Below are 23,668 nucleotides of genomic sequence, written 5' to 3' on the forward strand. Positions count from 1 at the left end.
GCACGATCAGTGAACAGAGGGCGCTGGGGAAGCGCCCCCCCAGCCCCCCACGAACACGGCGCTCACTCACTTCAGCTGCTTCCCGGAGATGCGCCTGCGTGGCGGGGAAGCGCAGGAGGGTGAGGGGGGTCCTCATACGAGACCCCACCCGCGAGCTCCCATTTCGGGCTCCCGGGGGCGCCCGTGCCCCGGGATCTCCGACCCTCTCCAAGTCGGGGCGGCTCACAGACGGAGACGGAGCGGGATCCCGCTCCCGAGCCCTCCGCCTACGAGTCGTCTTCTTCGTCGTGGCCGACGTCCCGGCCGCCGCCGCGGGGCCGGCGCCTGCGCGAGCCCGACCCGGGGGGCAGCAGCGCGGCCCCCGCCGTCGCGGCTTCGCTACCCCGGAGGCTTCTCCCCGCGGGGGGTGCGCGCCCGCGCCCCCGCCCCCGCGGTTCCGGGCGCGTGCCAGCGAAACCGCCGAGGATGCCGGGAAGGTTGCGGCTTTAACCCCCTCGGAGCCGGAGCGCGTGAGGCTCATTCCCCACCACAAGCTCTCTCCCACTCTCTTCCTCGTTCCACGTTTCCGTGTGGGCGTTGGGAGCAGGCCCCGAGGCGGCCCTGGGGAAGGCGGAACGCCGCAGCCCCGCTTTACCGACGAAGTCGTAGGTAGCCGTGGCAGACCTGAGAAAGGCCCCCACACGCTCGGCTTCGGCTCCGAGGCCCGCCTCAGTAGGTTTCAGACGGCCCAGGCGAGGGAAGGGAAGGGTACGACCGCTCGTCCGAGCTGCTGGCGGACGGATGACGAACGTCGCTCAATAGCCGTCGGGTCCCTTTAACTGGTACGTAAGCCGTGCCCACTTGCGTCAGCGCCCTGCGCTGCGTGGTCTTCCCGCCCTGGCGCGCGACGTCATCTCTGGTCGCCGGAGAGTGCGGGAGGAGGAACGGGCGGCAGAGGCGCTGGACTTGGGAAGATGTAAGTGTCGGGAAGAATCCGGCCCCATCCGGGGCTCTGCCCGCCCCGCGCTTGCCGGGGGCCGGCCGCCATCCCCTGGAAGGTGGATGGGGGACATGGACCAGCGCCTCACGGGCGGAAGGAGCCCCGGATGGATCCGGCGGGATCGCGGTCCGAGGGAGAAAGCGGGCCCGGCCTGGCCCAAGAGGGAGGAGCCAAAGGACGGAGGGAGGGGGCCCGAGGCCTGAGGGCAGGGAGCGGAGGAGGCCGGGGCCGGGGGCCGGCCTGGCTGGAGGTCGTGGGGTACGCGGACCGGGCGCTAGAGGCCCAGGGGCGAGGGCCCAGAAATGGTGCAGGGGGAGAGAGGGGCCGGAGCAGACGGGTAATGTCGGCCACAGAACCTGCTCTTTGTGATTATTTCACGCACAAATGGTGCATCCAGGTTCAGCATCCAGTTGAATTGGTGTAGTTGAAAATTTTTAAAAAATGAGCGTCTTTGAAGGCTTAGAGCTGGAGAGGACAAACTGTAAGGTGGCCCGTTAGGGAAGACGGAAGTCACCCGGGGCTTTGAATTGAAAGCAGCCTCCAACGTCCTTTCCTCTTCGCAGCGAATGGAAGCGCCCATCGAGATAAAGTTAGCGAAATGTTAGGGCTGGCAGCCGTGCTAGAGGACTGCTCTAGTTCTCCCGGAGGGCCGCTCTTGAAAGCGTGAGCATTAAGGGGCATTTCTTTGCTGGCACTTGTGTGTGGGTTCTTCTAGAAATTGGCCGAGTTGAGGACGGGTTTGCTTGGAAAGCCATGAAATGTGGAGAAATGCCCGTTTTCCTAATTTGATGCGAGTGGAAGCAAACCTATTTCCTTTTGCCATGCCCCCGCCCCTTACAGTTTGTCCTGCCGGCTGTTACTTGTTAAAGCAAGAGCCTAGATTCAGCTGTCCTCCTGCTTTTTTCTCTCTAAGTATATATCCAGAGCTGCTTGGCTCTGACTGCAAGGTCAAGGATTCTTCTCTACACTTTGGTGCAGGCTTCTGCTTTTGCCAAACATTCATTCCTGGGATGGCAAGTGTAAAAACAGGCCCTGGACAACAATAGTATTTTGTTTCCCAGGTAAGATAGAGCAGTATAGGTAGGTGCCTAATGTAATCAGTGTACCCGTCCTAACCAAGACCCGGGCTTCCAGTTTTAAGAAATGGAAATATTAAAGGGGTGGAAACGGGACAATCACTTAACTTGTAAACTGTAAGGAAGGAGCTCTGCTCCTCACAGGTTCTCTTGGATTCAGCCAAACCAGAAAAGGACAATGGAACAAGAGACAGGGAATTCATACCGGTTTATTCCTCCTAGTGGTGAACCAGAGGGACGTGAGAAAAAACACCCACACCGGCTAGCCAGTGCCCATTTGATTTATAAAGAAACAGATAAAGAAGGCATTTTGCCAATAGGCTTATAAGTTTACATTAACTTCAGCAATATTGTGGTGAATCAGCTGTTTACTTAAGCCCAATTGTTTATATTATGTATGGTCACATAATGATGCCTAAGCATAGTGGAGTTGTTTGCACGATGGTCCTGGGAACTAGTATCTAAAACAGAAAAATAAATCCACCTTGCATACGTAAAATCAATTACTGAATTTAATATGTAATATGTAGCACCTAATTGTAAGAATTTTAAGATTCCTCAGTAAGGGGCAACTGGTCTAGAGCTGTCCTCAAAGTCAGGAACAACTGACTTCAAGCCCAGCCAGTTGACACAAGCTAGCTTCCTGACTTGGGCAAGTCCCTTAATCTTTCCAGGCTTCTAGGTAACTCTTTAAGACTATAAGTTTCAAAGAAAGTGCCAGCCTGCATTGTTAAAGGTAGTTTTCTCACCCTGGTAGTTCTCTATGCCAATAGAGTGCGTAGGTGCAATTTCTGTCCCTTTTTGGCACTTGCATCTTAAGGTATTATTTTTTAACATTTGTTCCAAGAGAAAGCTCCCTGGGAACAGGATATATTCAGATATCAAAAGTATTAATTCACATATTTAAAAGGAAAGAAAGGTAAGAGGACATGAATTTTAAGGTATAATTATACTAGCTTTTAATGTAAACAGAAACTTTAAAGTTTTCATTAGGTTTATCTGTAATATCAATACTTCTTAACCCTGTGGAGTGGTGATTTTATCCACTGTTATGATAGAATTTTTTTACCTTTAAATTATGCAAGAAATTTAGCAATGATCTAACCAAGCAGAGGTCTCCTATAGGGACAGCCCCAGGTGGCTTGTGCTCTTGTCTTCTATATGATGACTATATTGTATTCCAAAGAAATGGGGGGGGGGGGCGGTAAAGAAGCTTTTCACCTTCCCTTGGTGAAAATGAGCTTGCACCTATAAAGGATATCTTCCTTTACCTCTCACTCCCCTTCTTCCAATCCTGTGTTGATAAGAAAATACCAGGGTAAGGTGAAAACTCCAGACTCCCTTCCTTTAGAGTCAGGAGAAAGCCTGTGTGAGATGTTAAATTGCCCCTGTGATCAGCTTCTTCCTCAACCTGTTTGTTCTGCTGCATTCTGCGGGAACACTCTGTGTATACTGTATTAAATCCATGGTGTTTCTCTCACCTCTTTACCCCACCCCCACACTGCTGAATTTTTCTTTACTGCAAAGTAGATTTGTTGCCTTTGATTCTTTTTAAATCCTTTTATCTTGTTATTAGGCTGCTCTATGGAGTAAATTCGATTAGGGATCGGTTCTCAGAATCAAGGAGTTAGAAGTGAGAGCTCAGATAAGTGAGTACTTATCCAGTACTGCTTTGAACCACCTCAGAAGGGGAGAATGGATTTATCAGGAATGAAAAAGAAGAGCTTGCTAGGAGTCAAAGAAAATAATAAAAAGTCCAGCACTCGGTAATCCTTCTGTCAGCTTTTTCTAGTGCTAATTTTGGGATAGCCTCTGCTAGGGATCCCTCAGGAAGGGCAAAACTTGGAATTGTTTGCTTGTTCTCAGTGGAAGCTACCATAAACAACTGGTCGTTTTGCCCTGTGATTAACTGGGATCCCTGCAAGCTTTTGGATGCCCCCTATCTTTTAAGCTGTGGCATATTGTTTCAGGCTGTGGTTGGGAGTGGCACTGTTCTCACCAGCTCCTTTTCTCCCCCTCTCTAGGGCTCCCTCTCCCACCAAACGTAAAGATAGAACTGATGACAAGTCAAAGGACCGGTCTAAAGATAAAGGGGCCACCAAAGAATCAAGTGAAAAGGACCGTGGTAGAGACAAAGCTCGTAAGAGGCGAAGTGCCTCCAGTGGTAGCAGCACCTCCAGGTGGGGATTTTTTTGTTTATTTTTTAGCATGAGCTCTGAGGGGGACTGGATGCTAAATCAGTGTGCAGGAGCAGTCAGATTATTGGGGGGGGGGGGGAGTTCTTTGCAGGCAGGCTCTGTTCTGGGAGCCTGTCATCTTTTGGGAAAACTTTTAAAGCAAGACCCTTTGAATGTAAGGGGTTGGTGGAGTGGTCAGGGCTGTTCCCTCCCATGTTACACCTCATGTAAGGTATGTAACTTCTGAGGTGTATGTTTTTGATAAACATTGATATTAACCAATCTGTAACATAAATTCAACTTTTAGACCAGCTGCAAGCATTTAGCTACCAATTCACCAAGCTAGACCTGTTCAGTTTTAACATGTATGCAAGTTCTATAGTTTCCCTCCTCCATACTACTGACTTCTCCAAGTACCAAGCCTCAGACTCCTTCTCTCTGGATTAATTTCCTGTTACTGCTTCAGAGTTTGGCCCACCTTAAAGATTTCTACTTAAATCTCTGCCAACCCAACAAATAGAGACATTTTAGTATTAGGAGTAATGTTGTTCCATAAAGAGTAGTAAGGTAAAAGTATGGACACCTCTCCTTAAGAGCATTACCATTGAGCCTGGGGTCTCCTAATCCCAATCTGAAAACATTCTGCTCCCATTTCACTTCAGCCTGTGGCCCTTTTACTCCTCTCTGCCTCATCACTCAGCAGGTCTCGATCCAGTTCCACATCCAGCTCTGGTTCTAGTACTAGCACTGGCTCTAGCAGTGGGTCCAGCTCTTCTTCTGCTTCTAGTCGGTCAGGAAGCTCTAGCACCTCCCGAAGTTCCAGTTCCAGTAGTTCTTCTGGATCTCCAAGTCCCTCTCGACGAAGGCATGACAATAGGAGACGTTCCCGCTCCAAGTGAGTGCTGGTGTAAACTTCTCCCCATCTCTTCTGTTATACTTTTGTAGCCAGTTGGTCATCTGGCTGATGGTGTATGTGAGCCTTCCCTCCAGACATCTGATTGTTCCTGACTAATGTCAGCTGAGAAACCACAGTTGCCAATTGTTCTTTTAAAATTTTGAGTGTTGGTGGTATTTTAGCTTTTTACCATAGAATCAGAATCTTTGCGTTAATATCAGGCATCAGTTAGCAACCTGGTGGGCTAGAAAGAGATCAGTTTGTATAAGACCAATCAATAAAAATTTACTGACAACCCACTACGTGCCAGGCACTATGCTGCACACTTGGGGATACAAAAAGAAACAAAAGACAATCCCTGTCCTCAAGGAGCTCACAATCTAAAAACTAATTGCCTCCCATTGTTGCTTTAAGTAAAGAAAAAGTCTATTAAGGACTTTCTGGTGACCAACTAACATTCAGCAGTATTGTACAATTTTATCAATATTGTACAATTTTACCTTTGGGGTTTTTAGGGATGGTATAATAATTATCTAATGTAAAGGACTTTCTTTGAAAACATTTGCATACTATTGTGCTATAAGAAGTGATGGGGTGGTGTCAGTAAAACCTGAGACATGTATGACTTGATCGTACACAGTAACAGCAATATTGTAACAAAGACTGACTGTGAAAGACTTAGCTAGTCTGATCAATACGATGATCCGAGACAGTTCCAAAGGACTCATAATGGAAAATGCTATCAGCCACCAAAGAGAGAACTGATAAACTTTTGACTGCAAGTTGAAGTATAATTTTTTCACTTTATTTTTCTATAGTTGTTGTATTCCAGAACATGGCTAATATGGAAATGTGTTTTGCATGTATAATGGATATCACATTGCTTGCCTTCTTGATGGGTGGGGGGGTTGGAGGAAGGAAGTGAATTTGGAACTTGATTTTTTTTTTAAAAAGAATATTAAAAGTAAATAATTTTAAGAAAAAAGAGAAAAAAACCACTATTTGCAGTTAACATTTGTACCAAATTGGAACCATGTCACCACGTGCTTTGAAATTTTATATCATCTTGAAGTTCTAGGGAATTTTCTGACATAATTGAGAGGTTGATGAAATATCTGGTATTTTTAAAATCAGATCGAAACCACCTAAAAGAGATGAAAAGGAAAGGAAGAGACGAAGTCCATCACCAAAACCCACCAAAGTACACATTGGAAGGCTTACTAGGAATGTGACCAAGGTAAGAAATCAACTGAGCGAACAGTCATTGAGCCGCCATCTGCTTGTACATGTCCTAGTTCTGGGCAGTTGCTTCGTTCTACGTGTTGAAAATTAGTTAATTCTAGTTGGGCTGACCAACTCTACATATTACATAAGAAAGTGGTAGGTATGCAACATAAAATCAATTTCAAGACGTTCTAGAACGAACCTTGTATTTGGAGTGCAGCAACCCTGGATCTACTTTTATGTGACCTCTACACCTCAGTTTCCTCACCCGTAAAATAGAAGGTGAGACTGGACACTGATCTGCTATACTTTTGTGTCCTCAGTGGAGTTTATGTCCTAGGGAGTTTTGTGTTTCTGCAGTGTTTGTGTTGGAGCCCAAATTTCCTGCCCATTTCCATTGGTTACTTACAGGACAACCCCAAGAGGTGCCTTTGGTTTTAGAAATTGGGGGCAGGAGGAGAGTGCACTCCCAATGAAATAAACCATGATTGGTTAGACTGTAAATTGTTGAGTTATTTCTCTTGCATTCAAAACATTCTTGTTTCAGAAAATAAGGATTTCTAAGTTGTAATGAACCTTTTTGAAGTAGCACCTTTGCTTCTTTTCATTTGAAACCTTTCTTCTTTCCTTTCAGAAGTCCTATTTAGAATATAGTTTTTCAATTAAAGTGATTCAAAATTAGTTTGTTTTAGAAAGTGTGCAGCTGAAAAACCCTTATTGGTCCCTTCTTCAATGTAAACCACTAGAGGGAGGACAAAGAAGCACTGAGACAATTTGGGCTGATCCCCTTGGGAATTATTGCACGGTAAATATGGAGCCAGAAAGGAGCCGCAGACATCTATCCCAAGAGTCCTTAACCTTTTGTGTGTGTGTTGACCATCCCTTTGGCAGTCTGATGAAATCTATGGACTCCTCAGAAGTACGTAAAATAAAATACATATTATTACAAAGGAAACATTATCTTGAAATACAATTATCAAAATGTTTTTTAAAAACAAGTTCATGGATCCTATGTTGAAAACCCCTGATCTTTACTGCATGATGCACTCTACATGTATATGAAGCCTTAATACTAGAAATGATAATATGAAAGTTAGAAGAGAAGCAGAACATACCACTTTCCAGCTATGGGCAAGGGAAGTATTCTTGACTAAACAAGAAATAGAAATAATCATGAAAGGTAAAATAGATAACCTTTGATTACATGAAACTGAAGACCTTCTGCACAGACAACATTAATGAACCTTGGATAAGGAGTCAAATGAGGGGGGAAAAGTCTATCAAATTGGCTAAGAATTTGGTATCTAAAATATTAAAACAATAAATAATATGTAAGACTAATAGCCATTCAATAAATAAGTGGTCAAAGGATATAAATAGACAGTTCTTAAAAGAATTGCAAAGTATTCACAACCATATTTAAGGAAATGCTTCAAATCACTAATAGAGAAATGCAAATCAAAACAGCTCGGCTTCAAAAAATGGCAATAGTCAATGGAGGGTTGTGGAATTATAATTAATAATTAATACATCAATTATATTGTTGGTGGCACTGTGAGAAAATGGTATAACCATTTTGGAATTATGCAAATAAAATGACTAAAATGCCTGTACCCTTTGAACTAGACATTTCACTATTAAAGGTAGATCTCAAGGAAGTCATTGATAAGAAAGTTCCCATATACTACAAAATATTTGTAGCAGCATTTTCTGTGATAGCTGAGAACTGGAAACAAAGCAGAAACCTTATCAATTGGGGAGTGATGAAACAAATTTGTGGTGCATCAGTACAACGGATATTACTGTGCTGTGAGAAAGGAAATGTATGTGGTGAGCATCAGAAAGCATGGAAAGGTGGGTGTGAGCTGACTGAGTGATGGGAGCGGAGGCAGGAAAACCATGTGCAGTAATGACAACAGTGTGAGTGAAGAAGAACAACACTCAAAAACCAGAAGTGAATGGAACAAAATGGGATTTGAATAAAGAGCTGAGAGGACTCCCCCCACTCCGCCCCGCCCCCCGCCCCAACCTGCCCCTTTGTGGAGGTAGGAAGTCCACAGATGTCATACGCTGCATGTCACTTTTTCAGTGTATTAGTCAGTTGTGCTGATTTTTTTAATGCTGTTTGTTATATGGTATAAATCTCTGGGAGAGAGAAGGATGCTGGGAATAAGTATGATGGTGAAAGAAATTAATTAAAATTTAGACTTTGTTTTTAAATCCCTGATTGAGTTAAACTCCATTATTTTACAGATGATGAAACTTAGCCTTAGAGGTTAAATGACTTGTCTGAGTAAGTAGCAGAACTAAGATCTGAATCTTGAGACTCTCTTTCAACCTAGTGCCTTTCCCTTTGGCTTATCACTAAATAAGAGTCTGGGGATCTTTGCCCTGGTGCATGACTCCTCCCTCCAGGGCCCTATTCCTTTGTTTGAAGGAGGAAACTTAGTTACATCCATGTCTGGAATAAAAATATGACCTGAATGTGTTCTAGACTTTTGCTTTCAAGCATCATAATACTTTGAAGCCCCTGGTGAGATAGCTGGTGATTGCCCTGTAGGTAGGAAACAAATTCACATGAGAATTTGATTGAAATAACAAAAACCATCTGCACAGAGAGTTTCTTATCTGTAATAGTTATTCATGTATGTGTCTCTTGTATTTTTATGTGATGTCTCCTAGGATCACATCATGGAAATATTTTCTACTTATGGGAAAATTAAAATGATTGATATGCCTGTGGAAAGGATGCATCCTCATCTGTCCAAAGGCTACGCGTATGTGGAGTTTGAAAATCCAGATGAGGCTGAAAAGGCATTGAAACACATGGATGGAGGTAATACTTCAGTCTAGAAAACAGACTTTTAACTTCACTTCTAGCTCCTCTTTTTTTCTCCCCTGTTGTTTTTTCCCTGGAACAGATCATGATAAGTCATGACTGCTTCTGCCACCCATCTCTACTCCAGACTGTTCTTTCACTGTAGACTACTCTAGTGGCCCTGCTCTCACAGAAGTCTTACATTTTCTTGAACTTAATGATAGCTAGCAATTACTGACTGTTTGAAGGTTTACAAAGTGCTTTACAGATACTATTTTATTCTCATAACCCTAGGAAAAAGGTGCTATTTTATAGAAAAGGGAGGTGAGACAGGCAGAGACTTAGTGACTTGTCCAGGGTTGCACAGCTAGTAAGTGTCTGGGGTCAGTTTTAAACTTGAGTCTTCCCTGACTCCAGGTCTGGTACTCTATACACTGCACCAACTAGCTGCCACTAAAATGACTTTTACTTTTCTCCACACCTGAAAGCCTGATTCAGGCCCGAGGTTACTTCAAACTAAATTGATTGAACTGCCCCCTCACAGATTCCCCTTCATCTCTCACCTTGAATTAGTCTTGCACACTATATTCAGCACAATCTGCCCCTATACATTTCTCTTCAAACTTTCGATTTGCTAATCCTTCCTGTCAACCCTATGAGTTGTGGCTTTTCATAAGACAGAGATTATATGTGACCTTACTTGTCCGTCTCTCATCATCCTTTCCAGATCCTAAGTGTTCAGGATTTTCTGAGGACACCTAAAATGGCTGGAGGAAGCCTGGGAAGCACTAAGCTCCAAGTAGTCTGTATTGTCTTGGTAGAATCAGGTCTGGTTATTTTCTCATATTGACGGAGACAACTTTTGCACACTGAGAAGGAAGGCTTTCTTCTAGAGCTTGGAGCACAGCCAAGTACATTTTGGCTACTTTTGTTAAATTAAATGAGCTATTGCATTCAGCTAGACGCACCAGAATACTAAGTTGTTGGGTAATGCTTAACAGCCAGTGCAGTTTCTGGGGTATGGGTCCAGAGAACTAAAGCAGATATAAGAAAAAACATAAAACAATGGCTTTATTATTAAGAAGTTACATTCTGATGACACATTTTGTTGGCAGAAATTTTATTACCACTCTTAGAAATAATATGGGAGATATAAGGGTATATTTACTAGGCTCAGGAGGGGACCTAGGAAGGGAGGCAGAGTTACTGTTCAAAAAAGGAGTTAACATGAAACAACAGCTGTGGAAGATAGCTTTTGTCCGGGGCCTTATCTTGCCCACCAATATACAAAGTCAGAGCTGCAGGAACCTTGGAAGTTATTTAGTCCAACTCCTTCATTTTACATTTGAAGTTGAGGCCTAAGGACAGAGATTTATTTGAGCTAAATCTCATATCAAGTTAATGGCAAAGCTGGATCTTCTGGCTTTTAAGCCCGGGTTCTTTTTCTAGTAAACCATGCTGACTGTCCTCTGTCAGGACGTTATTTTGGATGTACTGAAGCATGACTTCTTGTCCCTCTCAGCTCTAGCTTTTCTCTTTGCTGAACCCCTCTTATCTCCACAGCAATGAGGAACCAACACAAGGAAGCTGAAAGAGGAGAGAGTATATTGATTCCTCTTCCACCTCATCGCACTTTGTCCAACCTGTGGACACCACTGATGGCCGACAACCTACCACCTTTGGGGCAGGAACTTCTACCCCTCGTGCCCTCTGAATCTAAGCTCCTGCCCTTTGTTAATTGTGAAGATTTTGTAAATTTTCTTTTTTTTTTTTAAATACCATCATCTTGGTATTTGAGTATTTGCTGAGTCTTTGTTTACCAAGGATTTGTTCACTGAGCTATCTTTGTACTTTTATTTCAGCCTGACACCCACATGTAGATTTTACCTACAATAATAAATCATAAACAACACTTAAGTGCTGGATAAAGTCCAGAGTAGCTCATAGCCATGCCTGTTGGTTCTTCAAGTAAAATAGGTAATAATTTTGTAATAGCTACCATATATTTGTCATTCTGGAGCTAATCACTTAAATATTTCCCATGCTAATTATACATTGTCATCGAGCTGGCAGGTGGAGATCATGAGGTCCCCAGCTTGTATGTAGTCAAAAATAGGTGGTAGTTCTTCAATTTGCCTAAAGCCTCTAGGTCCACAGGTCCCAAAGCAAGGCTTTAAAGGCAGAGATTGTTGTCATTGTTTAGTCGTTTCAGTCATGTCTGAGTCTTTATGACTGCATTTGAAGTTTTCTTGTCAGATACTGGAGTGGTTTGCCAGTTCTTTCTCTAGCTTATTTTATAGATGAAGCTGAGGCAGATGGCGTTAAATAACTTGCCCACGGTCACATAGCTAATAAGTATGTGAGATTGGATTTAAACTCAGGTCTTCCTGACCCACAGGTCCAGCATTCTGTCCACTGTATCACCTAGCAGTCCTACAGGCAGAGAAGATCTCTGTTATTTGCGATTTTTCTCAGTGCTCTGGTTTGGCTCTTTTCTTAACAGGACAGATTGATGGTCAGGAGATAACAGCCACTGCAGTACTGGCCCCCTGGCCCAGGCCCCCACCCAGGCGATTTAGCCCACCCAGAAGGATGTTGCCACCACCCCCAATGTGGCGTAGATCACCGCCACGCATGAGAAGAAGGTAAACATTTTCTTGAATCTGGTTTTATGTGAGCTGGCTTGTCCTCGTGGCATGATCTCTAGGCCTTCTACTGTCTTGATTGTTCTTTTCTGGATGCTTTACAGATTCTCAGTAGGGCAGCTAGGTGGTGCAGTGGATAGAGCACCAGCGCAGGAGTCAGGAGGACTTGAGTTCAAATCTCACCTCAGACACTTGACACTCACTAGCTGTGTGACCTTGGGCACTTAACCCCAACTGCCTCATCCTGGGTCATCTCCAGTCATCCTGATGAATATCTGGTCACTGGACTCAGATGGCTCTGGAGGAGAAGTGAGGCTGGTGACCTGCACAGTCCTCCCTCACTCAAAACAAAGTCAAGTGCAAGTCATGTCATCATTTCTCTGATGGCATAGTCTTCTTCGACAACGAAGGACAGGCACACAGATTCTCAGTAGTCTTCCTAAAAATGTATCACCCATAACTAAACCTAATACTACAAATGTGGCCTACCAAGGGTAGAGTACCATGTTGTTATCTTTTTCCTGGTACTAAGGATCTTGCTTCTTTACATCTTACTTAGCAGGTCTTGTGTTTGGGACCCAGTGAATGCTTCCTAGGAGAGAACTCAAAGAATAATTGTCCCTCAAACAACAAAAACTAATAGGGACAGCTTTTTAAGTATAAAAAGGAAGGTATAAAGGACTAAGGGGAAAGAAGCAGCAGAGACACAAGCTGCTTTTTTTTTCTTCACCAGTTATACACTTCCTGTGCAGTAGAACACAAACATGGTGGTGCTTTAGCACACACTTTTTGCTTGTCTGCTTATTTTGTGCCTTGGGAGAGAGTAAAGTACAATTTCTTCTGTGGAGACTCTTAAAGAAGAAATTATTTCCCTCAGTGGCATAGTCTTGAGAGATGAGAATTGAGTCCCATATAAAGAGCTGTACAGCAGTTTTACATCCTTTGTCACCCTCTTTTCAGTTTTGATCTGATGTGGTGTTTTTTCCCAATAGGTCCCGTTCTCCTCGACGCAGATCTCCTGTCCGCCGACGGTCTCGCTCCCCAGGCCGCCGGCGTCACCGCAGCCGCTCCAGCTCCAATTCTTCCCGATAAAGCAAGGCAGCTGTTCTCACTTTGTAACTTAAATATGATTGAACACAATATTGGCACATTTGTACTGAGGATGGGGGAGAGAAAAATGGGAATCAAGCACTGGCTAGCAAAGGTTTATTTAATGCATTGGATGTCTCCTTGCCCCCTTGAAGGCTCCTAGACCGCAAATTGATTCATTTCTCAGGGCTGATTTTGGCTCACAGGAATATTGAAGGTTCAGAATTGCAGCCTAAATAAGGCCCTCTTTTTTTTTCTAGCCCAATCAGAAAGCTCAGCTATTAGCAACTTCTGAGAAAATCAAGAACCTGGCAGAGCCAGACCAAGCAAAGCAAAGATCAAGAGGCTGAAGCCCTGCCCACCCCAAAGTGGCAGTGTTTGGTTTTTCTTTTTCTTTCTCCCTAAGTAAATTTTTGACAGATATGAAGACTTGATACTTGCTTTTTTTAGACAGACTGATTCTTTAAGAAAAGAGGACATGCACTTAGGCATGTCCACTTTATCTCCAGCTTGGCCAAGTCTGCTGCTCTGAATTTTTTTTCTCCTCATTTTGAGGGCCAAAAGACCATGGGAAGGTGTACAGATTTTTCATATCACTCCTTTACTTGTTGCTATAAATGGTTCTTTACATACACTAGTGCCCACTTCTCTCAGAAATTGGTAGACAAGTTGTGGGCCAGCCCCCGAGTGCTGCCTCATCAAGGAGCCAGCCCTCTGAGTCTGTGGCCCCTTGAAAAGCTAGCAGGTTAATTTTGCAAAGTGTAAATTGCATTCTTGGCTTTTATTGTACAGTCAATAACTAGAAAATTTCTGTGTTGAGTTTTGTATCTTTGTAGCATTTTAGATAATGTTGTGTTTGTACTTTTGTTGTGTAGAATGGAAGGAAATCATATTAAATAAACCTTGAGGGTTGAAATGTGGTGGTTTCATTAATTCTTTATAGACCTCTTGGTTCCCTCTTTTACCTTGTTCTATTCAAACTAAAACTGCAGAAGGCAGATCTTCAGGATAATGGTTATAGTATACTTGATGTTCTGCTGCTGGTACACCTTGCAGCCAGAAATTTAAGAAATAAAGATGTTATCAACAGCAGCTTTCTGAGCAAGAGCTCAGAATTCTGTTTAGCTCCAGATTAGATATTTCATTCTCCTTTGCTTTTGACAAACTGAATGGCGATAGGTGTTGCTTTTGCCTCCCCTCAAAGGGACCTAACTTCATTCCAGAATGTCCTCAAATAGTAATTGAGTGGTCCCTCATGGAAATGCATCAGATTTTAAATTGGAGGGTAGGTTCCTTCCAACCAGAGATACTGTGGTTTATAACGTCAAAAGCCCTTTTGAGTTACTAAAATGTTTATACCCTTTGACCCAGCAATAGTACCACTTACCAGGCCTAAATCCCAGAGTTCAAAGGAAAAGGACCGACATGTACATTATAGCAGCTTTTGTATAATGGCAAAGCATTTGGAACCTAAAGAGGTGCCTGTCATTTGGAGAATGGCTGAGCAATTATGATATATGGATATAATGTAAGAAATGACAAAGCACTTCCAGAGAATCCTGGAAAAACTTGAATGAACTGATTCAGAGTCAGATGAGCAGATGCAGAAGAGTTAATACAGTGACATTATAAAGACAACTTTCTGAACAACGCGATGACCAACCACAATTCCAAAGGACCTGTAATGCAATAAATGCTACTTGGCAGAGATGATGACTTTACGGTGTACATTAAGACACAGATTTTTGTGCCTGGCCAATGTAGGAATTTGTTTTGCTTTACTATGCATGTTTGCTAAAAGGATTTTTTTTCCTTTCTTTTTTCAATGTGGGAAAGTGAAGGCTAGGGAGGGGGGTTTTAAATTGACCTGTGAAGTACAGGCATTAAGTAATCATTTATTTGCTCAAGGGTAAACTTGTTTAGTTGTTCGGCCACGTGACTCTTTGTGACCCTGTGGACTGTTTTTTTTCAGTTGGGTTTTGTTGGCAAAGATAATGCAGTAATTCCCCATTTCCTTTTCCAGTGGATCACTTTTTTTTCCCTTTGTGAAAGCAGTCCACTAGGGCCTGTCTGTCTTGAGTATCCCTGCATGGCATAGTTTCATTGAGCTACACAACCCCCTCTGCCACAAGGCAATAATCCAGGAGGGGCTTTTTTTTTTAAAGGCAAATGGATTGAGTGACTTTTGTAGGGTCACACAGCTAGTAAGTGTCTGAGGGAGGATTTGAACTCAGGACTTCCTCTCTCCAAGACTCTCCCCCTTGCCACCTAAGTGCCCCTGAATTAATCAGTGAAAGCTTATGACCTGCCCTTACCAGACATTCCTCATTCATGAGGAATAATTACAATCTCTGATCCTCGTCATGAATAATATTCAATGGGTTAGGATGGGCGCAAGTGTGAGAGCAGAACTGAAAATCCATTTGTGTATCCTTTAACCTTTCTGCTACCCCATCCCCAGTTCCTCATGAAAGATGGGAGTCTTGAAAACTATGAGACCATGCAATCATTCTAGCCCAATATCCTGTGTGAGAACCCATAACTAACTCATGAGTTTTGTCAATGTTTCTCCTTGTCTATGAGTACAACTGCAGAACTTACCATGGTGTCCAATCATGTCTCCATCCCATAATGGACTGTACATTCTTGAAGGCAATGACTGTCACTCAGCTATCTGTGCCCACAGCACACCTCTTCATGAGTGAGTGAATGAACATGTATGCTTTGAATGTTGTTTGACATACATGGCACTGGAAAATGAACAAATTTCTATAAGGCTTTGAGCTCTGTGAAATATTTATCTGCACAAACCCTGTGAAGTGGTTAGTACAAGTATTGTTTAGCCTGCATTACAAGCTGGGAAACTAAGGTACAGAGGAATTAAATGACTTGCCCATAACCACACACATAATAAATGTCAGAACTGATGACATCAGTTAAACATGGCCAACCAGTTTATGGACAGAATAGTCTGAGAAGGTGGTAATAAAGATATAATGCTCTGAGAACATAATCTTCCTTACCTCTCCAATGTTGAATGCCCATCAAAGTAACATGGAGCACTAGTGGTTATTAGAGAGGAAAATTATGTGGTCTGATTCCAATACAGTTGCCCTATGAGAAGACTAACTGGATATTTTCAGTCTTTTGTTTTTTTAATATGCCTCCTCCTTCTTGCCCTAACTGTCCTTCATCTCCTAAGAGATGACTAAAGCTGGTTCTTTCAGGAGCTCCTCAAATCACAAAGGAGCAGCTGCCTTGCTCATTAAGGTCCGGCACTGAGGTGAGACATCCTTATCAAGGAAGGAAGTGCAAACCCTAGTGTCACTCCCAGAGATGGAGAACCTGGGACCACACTTGAGCGACATAACTAGACCACAACATGATGAGCTAAGAGTGGTCAGATCTTAACCTACTAGAGCAAGAGGGAGAGGGGCTGAGCAGAGAGGGGCTATGCTTCCCATAGCCCTGACCCAAGTAGCCATTTGGAGGAGAAATTTAGGCAGGCTGACTGTGCTGCCCTCAGGAAGATCCAGCCAGAAAGTGTGAGGGAAATATTCAGTTCAGCAAATATTGATTCAGTGAATACTATAACCCTAGGGCAGCTAGGTGGCTCAGTGGATAGAGTGCCAGACCTGGAATCTGGAAGACTCCTTCCTGAATTCAAATCCACCAACGACCAGGAAGATGATAAATGTTGGAGAAGGTATGGGAGAGTTGGAACACTAATTCATCGTTGGTGGAGCTGTGAGTTGATCCAACCATTCTGTAGGGCAATTTGGAACTATGCTCAAAGGGCTACAAAAATGTGCATACCTTTTGACCCAGCAATATCGCTTCTAGGACTGTATCCCAAAGAGATCATAAAAATAGCAAAAAGTCCCACATGTACAAAAATATTTATAGCAGCTCTCTTTGTGGTGGCCAAAAATTGAAAATCAAAGTGATACCCATCAAATGGGGAATTGCTGAACAAGTTGTGATATAGGACTGTAATGGAATACTATTGTGCTATAACAAATGACGAACAGGAAGACTTCAGAGAGGCCTGGAAGGACTTATATGAACTGATACTGAGTGAAAGGAGCAGAATCAGGGGAACTTTGTACACAGCAACAACAGTGTGTGAGGAATTTTTCTGGTAGACTTAGTCCTTTATAGCAATGCAAGAACCTAAAAATTCCCAATGGACTTTTGAGGCAAAACGCCTTCCACATCCAGAGGAAGAACTATGGAATTGGATCACAGAATGAAGCAGACCATTTTCTTTTGTATTATATTTTGTCTTGTTTTGTTGTATGGTTTCTCCCATTCATTTTAATTCTTCTATTCAACATGACTAAGGTGAAAGTATATGTAATTGGAAAGTATGTGTAGAACCTATATAAGACTGCATGCCATCTTGGAGAGGGAATGGGAAAGAAGGGGGGAAGGAGGGGAAGGGAGGGGGAAAAAAATCTAAGATACGTGGAAGTGATTGTAGAACACTGAAAACAAATAATTAAGAAAAAAAACAAATCCACCTAAGACAATTACCAGCTGTGTGACCCTGGGCAAGTCACTTAACCCTGTTTGCCTCAGTTTCCTCATCTGTAAAATGAGCTGGAGAAGGAAATGGCAAGCCATTCCAAAATCTTTGCCAAGAAAACCCCAAATGGGGTCACAAAGAGCTGTGCACAACTGAAAAGCTATTGAACCACAACTACAACCATCCAAATTCCTTCCTGTGCTAGATTTCTAAAGGGGCTTCAAAGATGTCTGAGGAAGAGCCCACACCATCAGGAAGTTCAAAGCCTAGAAGGGGAGAGAAGTCAAAACAACTACTTTGACATTTAATAAAATCCTATAATGTCATTAATGGTAATTAATCCATCCACAGAGAATTCTGGGTTGTAGTTTTTTCCTCCCTTTGGGATTCCTTACAAAAGGTATTGCTCATATTTCATTAAATTTCTTTTCACCTCCCTAATTCAGCTTTACCTAATTTAACAATAAATATTTGTTGAATTGTCACAGAACACCATCAGATGCTGAAGGAAGAATGGATAAGAAAGTGTTGGCTGCAAACAAAAAAGACATGTTAAAAAATTTTAAAATGTACAGCATGAAAATGAGAAGCTGGAACAAAATTTACTGTGTATCTGGTGACTCCAAAAAAGCAGTATGTTCAATAATACCATCAGAGAAGGCAGATATAAAAATTTATTTTTATTTTATTATTTATCATTTATTTGTCATTATTTATATTTTATATATGGGTATATGTATATACCCATATATATTTTTACATGCATATGTAACGTGTATAGATATCATTCAGACTCTGCTTCAGAAAGCACAATTACAATGGGCTGCCAATTATTTTAATGCAAAATGTACGTTTACCAAAAAGACTATTTTACGGACAACTCATACAGGGTAGGTGATCACAGGATGGTCAGAAGAAGCGATACAAGGGCACTCTCAAGGTCTCTCTCAAGACCTTTGGAATTGATTATGTGACACAGGAGACAGTGGCACAGGACCACTCAGCCTGGCATATCCATATCAGAAAAGGTGCTGTGCTCTATGAGCAAATCAGAATTGAAACAGCTCAAAGGAAACGCAAGATGTGCAAATTTAGAGTATCCACCCCAAATGTTCACACAGATATCTGTGGCCAATCTGTGGTGGAGCATTCCAAGCTTTTATTGGTCTGATCAGCCCCAGTCAGACACATTGAAACTTGACTTTAGCACAGTGATGTCATTTTGTTCCTCTTTGAGAATGAAGGGCAACAACTGTGTGTGTGTGTGTGTGTGTGTGTGTGTGTGTGTGTGTGTGTATAGATATATACATTTCTTCATGGCCCCATGGCCCACAAGGTCTTTCTATCCTCCACTATTTCTCAAAGTCCATCCAGATTCATGTTGATTGTTTCCATGATACCACATATTTGTCTCACCCTCTCCTGTCAATTTTTCCTTTTGTCTTCAATCTTTCCCAACATTAGAGTTTTTCCTGAGTACTGGCTTCTCATTATCTGTCCAAAGTATTTAAGCTTTAGCTTCAGTTTTTGACCTTTCAGTGAATAGCCAGAACTAATTTCCTTATATACTGACTGATTTCACCTCCTTGCTGTCCAAGGAACTCTCAAAAGTCTTCTCCAACACCACAATTTGAAATAGTTGATTCTGCAGTGCTCAGCTTTCCTTATTGTCCAACTCTCACAGCCATACATTACTACTGGAAAATATACACACCTTTGTCTGCAAGGTGACATCTTTGCTTTTTAGAATGCTGTCCAGATGTGCCATAGCTTTTTTTCTAAGGAGCATCTTTTAATTTCATTGTTATAGTCACTGTGTGCAGTGATCTTTGAGCCTAAAAATATAAAATCCGACTGCTTTCATTTCTTCCCCCTCTATTTGCTGGAAATGATGGGACCAGTTGCCAAAATATTAGTTTTTTTGGATGTTAAGCTTTGAGTCATTCTCCTTTTTCATCCTCATGAAGAAGTTTATTTCCTCTTCACTTTCTACCATCAGAGTGATTATCATCTGCATATCTGAGACTGTTGATATCTCTCCCAGCAACAACCTTAATTCCAGCTTTTGATTCATCCAGCCTGCGTTTTGTCCTCTGCATATAAGTTAAATAAACAAGGTGACAATAAACTGCCTTGTCATACCCGTTTTCCAATCTTAACCCATCTGTTGTTCACGTTCAGTTCTAACTGTTGCTTCTAGACCAGCATACAAGTTCCTCAGGAGGCAAATAAGATGACCTGGTATTCCCACATTTTTGAGGACTTGCCACATTTTGTTGGGATCCACACAAGCAAAGGCTTTAGTGTAGTCAAAGAAATAGATGTTGCTTTTTTTTTTCTGGAACTCTCTTGCTTTCTCCATAATCATCACGTGTTGACAATATACACAATACATGAGGCAGCTAGGTGGTGAAGTGAATACAGTGCCAAGCTTGGGGTCAGGAAGACTCAAGTTGAAATCTGGCCCCAGACACTTAGTAGCTGTGTGACAAGTCATTTAACCAAACTGTTGGCTTCAGCTCCTCAGCTGTAAAATGAGCTGTAGAAGGAAATGACTACTCCGGTACGTTTGCCAAGAAAACCCCAAATGCGATAACAAAGGGTTGGACAGGACTGAACAATAATACATAAATATCTTGAATGTGAATTCTTATTCCTATATATAGAAAGAGGCAGCAAGGTAGCTTAAGGGATACAGCACACTGACATTGAAGTCAGGAAGACAGGAATTCAATTCTTCCCTAAAAGCCCTGAAATTCTGGGCAAGTCACTTCTATCTCTCTGAACCTTACTTTCTCCGTTTGTAAAATGAGGGAGATGGGCTTCATGACCTCCAAAGCCCCTTCGTATGATCTTGTGAACAGAATGTATGATTAAGACAAGAAGCATTAATATAGGTTTACAAAAGCACTCTCCATGTAAACTTGTGTGATCCACCCCCTATAACTGCTATCCTTGGCCCCATTTTACTGGTGGCAAAACTGAGTCACACAGAGAGATTAAGTGACTTAAGATCCCACATTTAAGTGCCTGAGACAGAATGTGAACTCCAAGGTCCAGGTTGTGCCCCTTAGCTGCCTCCCCGCTAACGGAACAATACATTATCGTTCTTCAATGTATGAACAGGCAAATAGAAACCACTTAGGAGGAAAGCTAAGCGAGTCACCGAAAGATGTAACCGAGGCAAAGGGTGATACAAAGTGTACGTAGGGCTCTGCCCTCCCCAGGCTTCCAAGCTAGCAGGCGCAACAGTAACCACCACGTTTGCAGACTGCGCTTTGCAGCTGCAACAGCAGCAATTAGACCAGCCCTGCCTGCGGCCCCGGCCCAGGCCGGGTCTGGAGAAGGGGGCCTCCTAATGGGGAGAGCCCCGCATGCCCCCCGCTGTGTGCAGGCCGGCCCCCAGCTCTGTGCGGGCCTCGCTGGGGACGCGCGAGGTCATCCCCACATCGTTAGGGGGAAAGGCGCTTCTGGGCTTGGGACTTGATCCGGGAGGGAGGTGGCCGGGGAGTGATTCGGCCATGGCGGACATCGAGCCAGCGCGCGCGGAGGATGACCCCGGAGGGAGGGCGGCCCCGGAGGGAGGCTGGCCCCGGAGGGACGGCGGCCCTGGCCCCGGAGGGACGGCGGCCCTGGCCCCGGCGGGAGGGCGGCCCCGGCGGGAGGACCTTGAACGGCTGGCAGCCGGAGGGGAAGGGGAGCAGCGGGAGGGTCCGTCTCTGAGGAGCCCCAGGGGCAGGAGGCGGCCTCACGCCCCAGCAGCCTCCCTAGGCGACCTAGGGCCCTGGCAGCGAGCGGTTGGGCGGCGGGGGGGGGGGGGGGGGGGGGGTTCGCAGGGGCTGGCGAAGAGGGGGCGTGCCCGCGACCGTTAGGCCCCGCCCCGCGCCCGCGGAGGTGCCCGGAGTCGAGGCGGGGGCGTGTCCCGCCGGGGGGCCCGGCCCCGCCCCGCCCCGCCCTCCCGAGTCTGGCCCTTTTTCTACCGGGGCTGGGGCTCTTGCCCCGTCTGGTCAAAGATGGCGCTGAGGGCGGTGTCGGCGCTGAAGCGGGGCCTCCACGGCCCGGGCTCAGGGCTCCTTCGCTCAGGTCAGACTCCCCGCCGCCGACTTCTAGCGGGGGGCCGGGCGGGGCTGGGTCAGCCGAGGACAGAGACCGGACCGGACCGGACCGGGCGGGACCCGACCGCGACAGGGAGCACAGCTGGCCCGCCAGTGCTGTTGGGCCGACCAGGAACCCTGCCCCCCTCACCCCTCGCCCCGTGCCAGGCCGGCGGGTCGCTGCTGCCTGAGGCGGTCGGAGGGCATGGGCAGTGGGGTCCGGTTAACGTTGTCGGGACAAATTGTCCGGGACTGCTCCAGGCTTGCGGGGCCCCGTTCTTGCCAGACGTTCCACCCACCGGGTGTCTTCTCACACTTCCCCCCTGCCCGGTGCCCTCCCGCCCTCCGCCCCCTGCTCGGTGCCCTCCCCACATGGATAGCCAGTTAAATCCTTCTCCACCAAAAGTCCTAGGAACCATTGTCAAGCATAAGGATAGGAGGAAACGGAGTTTTGTCAATCCTATAAATAAGTGTTACCATTTTTGTTCGCCTTAGTTGCCCTGGACCTTTGAAGAAGTCATAAAAATGTCACCTTTCAAGGTCAGGGGTCTGGGGGCTTAGCCTGGTTAGAAGCCTGTAAAGCCCCAAGTGCCTGGAGGGAACAAGAATCCTAGCCTTCCCTAAGTCCGTAGCAAGCTTGTAGGAGAAGTGGTAACCCTGCAGACAAGGTAATGGGGAAAATGTGCTTCTACCCTGCAGACAAGGTAATGGGGAAAATGTGCTTCTGCATTTACAGGAACCTTTTATCTCTGTGCTAGTCAACACAGACTGGAAAAAATGCCAAGTTCCCTAGGCTTTCCAGCAACGTCAAGAAGACCGTTTAGTAACCACCGAATTCTAGTGGATGTGGATCAGACGCTTGGTAATACCATTTAGGAACTTTGTTCTTCTCTGAATTACCTCTATGTTGTTTTTTGGGGTTTTTGTGCTTTCCCCTTAGGCCTGCCTTTAAAAGGTGTTACTTATCTATAGTTCAGTGTTATTTTTTTCACCTCATCTAATTCAGTCTAAAAATGTTGTCAGATTTTCAAGGAAAAGATTAATGTCAGAAAAACAGTACATCAATTTCTGGTTCTTATACTGTTAAAGTTGGAAAGGACATTGGAGATCATGTGATCCAGTCCCTTAATTTTTTGACCATGAGGAAAACGAGGCTCAGAGTGGCCAAATAACTTGTCCAAGATAATAATATATGGGTCAATGAAGTCTAAAATGCCCTTCTTCAACCAAATCTCCTAGTTCTTTTTTGCCCTGTCCCACGCGACCTTTTGAACTAGGCTATAAATTTGTGCCTAAAGATCTTTTTTTCATGTAAATGTAGATTTATCTGCCACTACCGTATAGTTTTTTCAGTGCAAATTTTGTCAGACTTCTTTTTTTAATTACATTTTATTTTTTCAACTAGCCAAAATCTACATTCTCTCTCTCTTTTAATATCTTCTCCGACCTCATTGAGGAAGAAAAAAAACCAAACTCCAACATATCTACTTGAGCAAAACACATTCCCATATTGGCCTTGTGCCTCCCACCTCTCCCCCAAAAAAAGTTTCATTCTGCACCAAGTCCTTCATTTCTCAGGAGGTGGATAGCATGTTTGATTAATGAGTCCTCTGAAGTCATGGTTGGTCATTACCCTGAACTGTGTTGCTAAGTTTTTAAAAGATGTTTATCCTTACATTGTAAAAATTATGTAAAATATTATTATATAAATTGTTCCCTTGGTTTTGGGCACTTCATATACAGGTCTTACCAAATTTTTCGGAAACCATCCCCTTTGACATTACTTGTAGCAGAATAATATTCCTTCACGTTTATATACCATAAGTTGTTCGGCCATTCCCCACTTGATAGGCAACCCTCTCAGTTTCCAGTTCTGTGACACACACGTACACATACACTCTGACTACTTGTACTATTTTTTTCTTTAATTGAGAAGTTCTGAATTTTGGCTGCCATACTCCTGGGAATTTTTATTTTGGAGGTTCAGAATGTTACTTTAGATTCTTTTTATTTCTGCTTTACCCTCCTGTTCTAAGAGATCTAGGCAGTTTTCTTTCATGATTTCTTCAGATACCATATCTAGACTCTTTTTTTTAGTCATAGATTTTTGGTAGCCCAATGATTGTTAGATTCTGTTTTCCTC

General features: G+C 44.0%; 2 protein-coding genes across 11 annotated transcripts in view; both read left to right on the forward strand.

Annotated features, from left to right (window-relative positions):
* Positions 1 to 695: 695 nt before the first annotated feature.
* Positions 696 to 13,819, forward strand: RNPS1 (RNA binding protein with serine rich domain 1). 10 transcript variants are annotated; one of them, XM_072599412.1, is made up of 9 exons: positions 835 to 955; positions 1,893 to 2,040; positions 3,632 to 3,821; positions 4,080 to 4,235; positions 4,933 to 5,127; positions 6,262 to 6,364; positions 9,034 to 9,187; positions 11,673 to 11,814; positions 12,807 to 13,819. In XM_072599412.1, exons 3-9 carry the CDS (start codon positions 3,751 to 3,753, stop codon positions 12,904 to 12,906), a joined length of 921 nt encoding a protein of 306 aa, XP_072455513.1. In that variant the 5' UTR covers positions 835 to 955; positions 1,893 to 2,040; positions 3,632 to 3,750; the 3' UTR covers positions 12,907 to 13,819. The 10 variants fall into 10 exon arrangements, with proteins under 10 accessions (XP_072455525.1, XP_072455545.1, XP_072455554.1 ...); XM_072599437.1 differs by having other exon boundaries at positions 4,936 to 5,127; XM_072599440.1 differs by having other exon boundaries at positions 839 to 955; positions 1,958 to 2,040; positions 4,936 to 5,127.
* Positions 13,820 to 21,388: 7,569 nt separating this feature from the next.
* ECI1 (enoyl-CoA delta isomerase 1) overlaps positions 21,389 to 23,668 on the forward strand; it is a 28,525-nt gene continuing 26,245 nt past the window's right edge. Inside the window, exons 1-2 of the mRNA XM_072599467.1 lie at positions 21,389 to 21,514; positions 22,262 to 22,387. Of these exons, the coding sequence (XP_072455568.1) occupies positions 21,445 to 21,514; positions 22,262 to 22,387 (196 nt within the window). The 5' untranslated portion in view covers positions 21,389 to 21,444. The remainder of the gene's footprint in view (positions 21,515 to 22,261; positions 22,388 to 23,668) is intronic.

This window comes from Notamacropus eugenii, chromosome 1, assembly GCF_028372415.1.
Source record: "Notamacropus eugenii isolate mMacEug1 chromosome 1, mMacEug1.pri_v2, whole genome shotgun sequence".
Lineage (NCBI taxonomy): Eukaryota > Metazoa > Chordata > Mammalia > Diprotodontia > Macropodidae > Notamacropus > Notamacropus eugenii.

What these genes read in the sequence shown, in the direction of transcription:
- RNPS1 (XM_072599424.1), top strand. Translation starts at nt 3,751, where the DNA reads ATGGATTTATCAGGAATGAAAAAGAAGAGCTTGCTAGGAGTCAAAGAA. An exon ending in ATTGAAACACATGGATGGAG is followed by an intron (nt 9,188 to 11,672) that starts GTAATACTTCAG and finishes TTTTCTTAACAG; the next exon opens with GACAGATTGATGGTCAGGAG. An exon ending in CCGCCACGCATGAGAAGAAG is followed by an intron (nt 11,815 to 12,806) that starts GTAAACATTTTC and finishes TTTTCCCAATAG; the next exon opens with GTCCCGTTCTCCTCGACGCA.